We start from the raw sequence: 8479 nt of genomic DNA on the forward strand, positions 1-8479 counted from the left end.
CTGGACTTCTGGCAGTTCTCTGCTGATGTGCTGTTCCAGTCATTTTTGGATAATCTTCAGTAGAATCTTGCTTGCATGTGAAATCAATGATATTGATATCTAGCTGCCTGAAATGTGGTGAAGTTACTTCCCAATTTGAGCTCCAGTCTCAATGTCTGGGAGAGGAGATTTGATTGGTGCCTCCCAATCTTCATTAGAACCACCTCAGAGGAATTTAAAAAGAGATGCTCACTTGTCTGAAATGTATTTTTTAATAGTTCAGGGGGGATAAGATCCCTCTCTACATATATCTAAAGTTGAGGGGTGTTTGAGAAAGAGAGAAAGATCCCCAGAATCTGCCCTTCTGATGACACTTTTTGGAATGTGGGCTAGTTATTGACAAGATTAGGATACTGTTCTTTTTCCCCCTTTGAGTTGATTTTTTTTATTATGATTTTCATTATGATTTTAACCAAAGTTTACAGAAAATTTAGATTTTCATTCATTCATTCGTTGTTGCACATTTTTCTCCCTCTCCCTCCCTCTCCCTTCCCCAATTTCTCTCTCTCTCTTTTTTTACTATTAATTACAATTTCCTTTCTCCCCCTCCCTCTTTCTCCCCATCCACTTTGCTATACACTTCTTATTCTGGACTGTTGTCATACATATAATGTTTACTCATCTATTCCTTTAAACAGTTTTTCCTTCATCTGTTCCAATGTGGTGTTCATTATCTAATCCTTCTTTTCCTAGTTTCCCACCAGCTCCCCATATCAGCCTTGTTTTATAACAGTAGTTTTATGCATTATTTGTCTTTTTGTGACTGAGATATTTCATTCAGCATAATGTCCTCCAGGGTTACCCATGTTACGTAATGTTTTACGAGGTCTTTGTTTTTCAGTGGTGCAAAGTATTCCACTATGTGGCTATACCATCATTTTTCTACCCATGCATTTGTTGATGCAGATTAGGACAATATTAATTGCTACTCACCGTATGGCTGATATATTCATTAAGTGGGATAACTTTGTTGCAAAAATTACAGTTGATTTTCATCATAGCAGCTGACAGTCTCTTCTCTGAAGAAGCACAGAAACAACATCATAAATTATGCCCTTGACAATGGATAGCCCAGCTCTCTCTCCTGCAAATGCTTGTGTATCCTGGAACCATTCCCAGGGCTGCCAGGTTGAGAGTTCTATTTGTTCTCAGAATCTATGGCCACACAGGCAACCCTCACCTGCATGCCCCCATTGTCTCCCTTAGGGCTACTGACACACCTTCAGAGCATCAGTGGACCTATAGAGGTTTTCCTGGAACAAGGTAGTTTTCTAAGGAGATGAAGGGACCAAAAGCATCTAATCTGACAACTTGTTTCTTCCACCAATTTCCAAGCTCTGTGATCAAACTAGGTGTTGAGTCTGTGTATATTATACATCTCTGTAAATTATACACCCTCGGAGTTCATGCTGAGATGAAGGAAATGCATTTGAATTCCATGAGTCCCAGTTTCCCACTTGCCAATTTTGACACTGGAGAGATTGTTTATCAGGAGAGATTCAAAGAATTCTAAGAGTTTTAGGGTCTCTGCACACGTTACTGTGCTACCAAAGCAGCCCATGAAATCAACAGAGCACACTGATAGCTGTGGCCTTGGGAAACACCCTCATAAAGGGGTAATCAAGGCAAGGGGACCTGACATGGTTCCAGGGAGCCAGCACATTATCCAAAGGTCAGAGGCTCCTGTCTGTACCTTCTGGGTGGTGAAAAAGCTCTAGATTTGGTATTGGGACATGGGTGTTCAGTCTTAATCGTGTCTATTTCAGGCCCCTGAATTATTGCGTGTGTACGTTTTTCTTGTGGAAAAGAATGAAGATGAGCAGGAAGATTTTGGCCAGGTTGGAAAGATGCTGGCTTCAGTGGTGGCCTCGCATGTTCTAGGGACCCATCAACAGCCCTACACTCCTCTGTGTGCCTTCCAGGCACCCACCCCCAAGTCTCTGGATCTCTATGGACAGGTCATTTGAAGATCACAGCCAACATGTAAGAAGGTCACTCTAGTGCATGGCCTTTAACTGCCTGGCCAACACATCTGCTACAGGAATGGGAAAGAAACAACAAATACCCTTGTCATCTGTCCTTTTGAGAGTGTCTGTTCTTGCACCCCAACCAGGGGAGGCCTTGGTCCCTGAGGCTCCCCTTCGCCTCTCCACCCCACACTCCTCACCTCTCCGGGACAGAGCCTGCCCTCCTATGCACATGTCTTTGTGGTGGGCCAGCTCTCGGAGCAGGATGAACTGGTTGCAGTCTGGACAGTGCTCTGTCCGGCTGCCACATTGGCGCTCGTGGATCTCCAGCTTGTTGAGGCCCAGGGCCAGCTCACAGAACTTACACGGGACCTGGCGCTTTGGACATTCCTGGGCCTGTGGAGAGACAGGAAGGGAGGGCATGATCATTAACCCCTTTGGTTGGACGGAGACTGGGGACTTGAGTCTGTCTCCATAGGCAACTGAAGCCAATTAGAGGACGTAGATGGGAAGACCCAGAGGGAGAGACTGTCCATAGGGGAATCTGAGCTCTGTTGGGTTCACAGACCATGGGAAGCCTTCTGGTCTGTATGAGGTAAGGAGGACCTGGGTCCCTGTCGTGGGCTGGTTCTTCATTGCTCTCAGAGCCAACTTGGGCAGGAAGAGAGAGGTCAGGGTCAGGGGGTAGAGAAACTATTATTGGCCTCTCCTCTTTCCCTCTCCCTCTCCTCCTCCCAGGTTCTACCTACGTGGCTATGAAGAAGAAATCACATGTACATCTCACCTCATGAATCTCCAGCAAGTACTTCTGTATATTCTGTTGACACATAGCACACTCAGCCTAAAGACAAAGAGAAACGTGGGGTCCACCTGGTCCCATGTTCCATCCTTTCTTTCCCCACATCTTACCTGGCCCATGGTGTGTTGTGTTTAGTTTGGAAATTCCTGGAGGGCAAGGCTCAGGCATGGTAACCTCAGTTCCCCTGCAGCATCCAGCCCAGAGCTCAGGGATGTCTGCAGGCCCAGCTGAGTTCACATGGATTGCCTGAGCTAGGGCATCTCCAGAAAGACAGTGTGAGTGGGTATCGTGTGGCGATGTGACCACGATGCTCAGTTTAATGTAACTATTCTAGGTGTTGTTAATTCTAACCTCTATGATGTTAAGAAGGCAAAGATTACAAGCAGATCTTTATAGATATGGTAAAGCTTATCAGAATAATGGTTGAGTCTGTTTTGGAAAGAAGTGAAATCAGGGTGCTCCTTCAAGACAGGGGGGTGGAAACTTCATCTCACACACTTTGGGCATGTTGTGCAGAGAGGCCAGTCCTCGAAGAAGACAAAAATCTTTCATCCTGGGAAAGGCGGAGGGTTAGAGAAAGAGAAGAAAACCCTCCACGAGATAGATTTGACACATGCAAATCCATGTTTATTATGACTTTGTTCACAATAGCAAAGAGGTGGAAACAACCTAAGTGCCCATCAACAAACAACTGGATAGAGAAGCTGTGGTATATTCACACAATGGAATACTATGCTGCACTGAAAAACAAGGAACTCATGCAATATTATTCAAAATAGGTAACCCTGGAGGACATTATGCTGAGTGAAATATCTCAGCCCCAAAAGGACAAATACTGCATAGTGCCACTGTTGTAAAACGGGACTGACATAGGGGCTGGGGGAGTCTGAGAAAGATGGGATAAATAATGTATACTGCATTGAAACAGATGAGGGAGAAAACTGTTTAAAAGGGATATATGAGGATATATGATTAGGTATTATTGTCATGACAGGAGTCCAGAATGAAGGCTGCATAGTGGAGTGGACTTGTGGGGAGGGATTGTATAACAGTGAGATAATTTTTCTTTTACTTTTCAAAGAGAAGAGTGTACTGGAGGGGAGGGGTGGGCAGGGAGAAAAGTGCAACAATGAATGAATGGAAATCCAAAGTCTCTGTAAACTTTCATTAAAATTAATTTAAAAAATATTAAAAAAGATGGTTTGACAGTGTGACAGTGAGTTTGAGCATATTAGGGATGGTAAGGACGGGGCAAGGTTCACATCTGTTGTTCAAAGGGTGGCGAGGAGTCATAGACGACTTGATGGCATCTAACAGCAACTCAGAATTGTGTGGTATTTATGTTTGGACTCTGGCAATAGATCTAGAGGCTTTTTGTCAATCTATATCTGGCTTTCTGACTTCATGTCTCCAGACTAAAACAGTTGCCTATTGTACTTGGATTCATCAGTATCCAAAGCCAGCTGCCTGTGACCCTGTTCCCTAACAATTGTCTTTGGACACATCAGCCTCTAAAGCCATAGGCTTCAAAGGCAGAAACGGCTTCAAAGGCAGAAGCCTAAAAGCCTACTGATCTGCTAATGACTGAACTCCAGCTTCTCAGATGCCTCCATATGGAGGTAAGACCTATGAACCTGGGCTTGCTTCTGCAAGTACAGGAGCCATACTCTTGAAATAAAGTATGTTTTCTCTTTCTCTCTCTCTCTCTCTCTCTCTCTCTCTCTCTCTCTCTCTCTCTCTCTCTTCTCTCTCTCTTTCTCTCACTGGTTTTGCTTCTTTAAAGAACCCAACCTAAGACAGACAGAAGGCAGAGTGCCTTGGGAAGAACTGATGAAACAGCAGTCAAGAAACGTCAGCAGGTACTGACCGGCACCCAAGCCTCATTTCTGCTTCCCTTCTTTACAAATCTCAATAGAACTTTCAACCTTTTTGGAAACAGCACTTCCTTGCCTTGACCAACTTTCTAAGTCTATAGGGAAAGGAATAGAAATGGGGAAGACCGGAGTTACGCTCAAAAAGTTAGACACAGAATTACCGTGTTGCTGTTCAGTGTCATGGAGCAACCTACAACACCTAGTGGCAACGGAATGAACCCTGCCCAAACCTGTGTCCTCCTCACCCCCTTTGCTGTGCCCAAGCCCATTGCTGCCGTCACAATCTCAATCCATCTTGTTGAAGATCTTTCTGTCCTTCACTGACTAGTCCCTCCTGGCACCATGCCCAAAGTATGTGAAAGGAAGTCTCGCCATTCCTGTCTCTAAGGGGCACTGTGGCTGCATTTCTTCCAAGACAGATTTGTTTATTCTCTTGGTAGTTCATGATCCAGTCAATATTCTTTGTTGTCACCACAATTTAAAGACGTCAATTCTTATTCACTGTCTAACTTTCACATGCATATGAAGCAACAGAAAATTCAATGGCTTGGATCTTTAAACAAACATCCTTGCTTTTTAACAATTTTGAGGTAGGATAGGGTCTAAGGGCTCCTTCTCACAGGAGTGTAAAATATTAAGTAGGATATTTTTTCTGTACTAACAAGTACTTTAAATCATACACCTGCCTCACATTTAATCAGTTTCCTAAATAATCAACTTCTTTGTTCTGTTCCAATGATAGCCTATTGCTCTGTGTACAGGTTCCACATCAACATAATTAAAATGTTCTGGAACTCTCATTCTTCACGATGTTCCCTATTCCAGGACTCTGTCCAGGAGGAATGCAAACTGAATTGTGGACACCAGTGTTTACCAGACCACTTTTCACAAAAGCCAACAGACAGATGGCAATAACCAAAACGCCCATCGACAGATGCAGAGATAAACCAGATGTGGTGTTTACACACAGTGCAATATAACGGCATGACTGGGAAGAGAAATGCAGTCCTTTTACATGTGACAATGTGGACGGATGATGGGAAAGTTACAAAGAGTATGCTGAGCAAAAGAAATCAGTTGCAAAAGGACTCTATATGCTGTCATTAAATGAAATAAACAGAGATAAAGAAACCAAAAATTATGCATAGTGAGCAGGGATGAGAGAGAGAGGGGAAGGGGAGCGACAGAGGCATGCTGTGTATGTTCGTGGTGGAATATGCTGGAAGAAAGACATGATAATTGTAGCACACCATGATAAATGTAATCAGTGCTACTGAATTGTAAGTGCACAAGTTGTTGCATTTACAAATGTCTTGGTGTGTATATTTTTACAATTATAAAGAAAGAGCAAAACAAGCAATGAGAACAACACTGGACTTGGTACAAGAGAGGGGTGATTCTTCTTTTCTCAGCTGGGGACTGGTGCTGGGAAGGACCACCTGCCTTCCCCAGGGAGGCTGGGTAAATGGGCATAGTCAGGATGCGCTTTCGCCCCTGGTTCTTTGCCTGGCCACCCCCAGCCTCCATTCACCCTGGCCCCTCACCTCCTTGTGCCAGTTCTCAAAATGTTCTTCTATCTCCTTTTTGGGAACAGGCTCCTTGCATTCTGGACAGATGACCAAGAACCGCACACAATGGGCTTCATGGAGGGTGAAGTGAGCAGATGCTACCTCTCTTCTGCTGCAGGATCAAGAAGAAAAGAGAAGCATAGTAGAAATAAAATATGGGATCGTATCTCACACCCAGACCGTGCTTACAATGGGTAGCAAAGCGCAAAGGCCTCTGGGAAGGGTCCATCCGTCCTCTTGTCATTAAAGAATTAATTGCTGTCTGGCTGGAACCAACTGATAAAATGACTGTCTTTTGAGGTTATAAATTACATTGGAGGAAAATGTCCACCTTTATCTTTCTGAGCCACCTGTGCATTGGCATCACCAGAGGGGTGTGTCCTCTGGGTTAGCGGAGCAACTCGCTATAGATTGCTGTTGTTGCTATATGCTGCCGAGTCAACTACAATTTATAGGGACTATAGGAACAATGTCTCTGAACCTTGCCTTGGCCTGAGCCAGCCTCGTGTTCTCCGATACACCCCACCCCATTGCCCCAGTCACTGTTTCAATCCGTCTCATCCAGGGTCTTCCTCTCCTGCACGGACCCTCTACTGTTCCAAGCATGATGTCCTCCTCCAAAGACTAGTCCCTCTTGGCAACATGCCCAAAGCATGTGAGCTGGAGTTTGAAAATCCTTGCCTCCAAGGAACAACCTGGTTCACCTCCCTTTCCAGCAAAAGACCTCTTTCCCTGTAGATCAGGCAACCAGCACTCCCTGGTCCATGCCTTGCCATGGCGTGAGGTGCTTTTGAGTCAACTACGACTCAAAGTGACCCTATGAGCAACAGACCTGAATCCTGTCCTATCCTGTGTCATCCTCATCATCTCTGACATATTGGAGCCCATTGGGCAGTCCCTGTGTCAGTCCATCTTGATTGTGGTATCCCTTCTTTTCACTGACCCTCCACCTTTCCAAACACGATGTCCCTTTCTGAAGAGTAGTGTCTCCTAGAAACATGCCCCAAGTATATGGGGCGGGGGGGAAGGCTTTCAAAAGCCAGGTCCTTCAACACCCAGTTCTCCTCAGAAGTATGGTCCTGGAACCCCTTTCTATCGCCCCTCCCACAGCTCCCCATCAAGGTTGGGCAGGAATCCCTACTGGGGTCTGACCATATTGTCAGAATCCCCAAAGTCAGGCCCAGTGTCTAGGAGTGTAAGCTGTCCGGTGGGCACAATCAGGCAGCTGTTTGTGTTCAGGACTGAGCCAGAAAATCGAAATTGTCTTAAGGACAGCACAGTCAAGCCCACATAATGCTGACCCTCACACCTCACCTCGGCCCCACCTGCCCACTTGGCCCTGGGAGCATCTTATGTGGGCTCTTTTTTCCGGGTTTTGTTGTTGTTGTTTTTTGGTATGTTTGCGTGTGTGTCTGCCCCCTCACTGCTTGTTCTAAGGAGCTCATTCCTCGACGGTGTCGTTGTTTGTGTTAGACCACTGTTTGGTTAAGAGGTGGCCTCGGGAAAGGATTGCAGTCCCCAGTTAGGAGGGTGGCTTAGGGCAGTAGTCTTGGGGGCTCTTACCAGTGTTTGCACATCTGGACGTCTCCCTCCATCGTCTGTCTCTTTGGTTAGTTTCGTTTTATAACAGAGGAAGAAACAAAAGTGAAACTATCTCAGAACCCAGCCCACAGCGCTAGGAAGGGAGGGGACACTACAAGGCTCAGCCCAGGGCTGCTCCCATTCTTCTGAACAGGACAGTGTCACCCACCTCGCCAACACACACACACACACACACACACACACACACACACACACACACACACACACGAGAGAGAGACAGAGAGACAGAGACAGAGAGACAGAGAAAGAGAGAGAGAGAGAGTTAGTATCCATGCTAACATTCCACAACCCCCTGGCACCTGCCTTGTCTGTGCTGCTGTCACTGTGTGCCTCTGTTCATCTTGTCCTTCTGTCATCCTGTCCCTCTGTCACCAGTGTCACTGCCACTCTGTCCCTCTGTCATCCTACGCTATTGCCACTCTATGCCTCTGTTATCCCATTTCTTGGTCACCACTTGTTTCTGTCACCCTGTATCTCTGACATCCTATCCTTCTGTCACCCTGTACCTCTGTCATCTTGTGCCACTGCCACCCTGTCCATGTGTCACCCTATACCTTGGCCACTCTGGGCCCCTGTCACCTTGTCCCTCTGTTTTTCTGTGCCACGGCCACCTGTGCCTGTCATCCTGAC

At 45.8% G+C, this 8479-nt stretch overlaps 1 protein-coding gene across 1 annotated transcript in view; it reads right to left on the bottom strand.

The window, feature by feature from the left end:
* XAF1 (XIAP associated factor 1) overlaps positions 1-7842 on the bottom strand; it is a 12868-nt gene extending 5026 nt beyond the window's left edge. Inside the window, 4 exon segments of the mRNA XM_006899800.1 lie at positions 2207-2402; positions 2791-2847; positions 6224-6359; positions 7811-7842. Of these exon segments, the coding sequence (XP_006899862.1) occupies positions 2207-2402; positions 2791-2847; positions 6224-6359; positions 7811-7842 (421 nt within the window).
* Positions 7843-8479: the final 637 nt, after the last annotated feature.

The sequence above is a fragment of the Elephantulus edwardii genome, unplaced genomic scaffold, assembly GCF_000299155.1.
Source record: "Elephantulus edwardii isolate Elephantulus edwardi_28Jun2011 unplaced genomic scaffold, EleEdw1.0 scaffold00267, whole genome shotgun sequence".
Classification (NCBI taxonomy): Eukaryota; Metazoa; Chordata; class Mammalia; order Macroscelidea; family Macroscelididae; genus Elephantulus; species Elephantulus edwardii.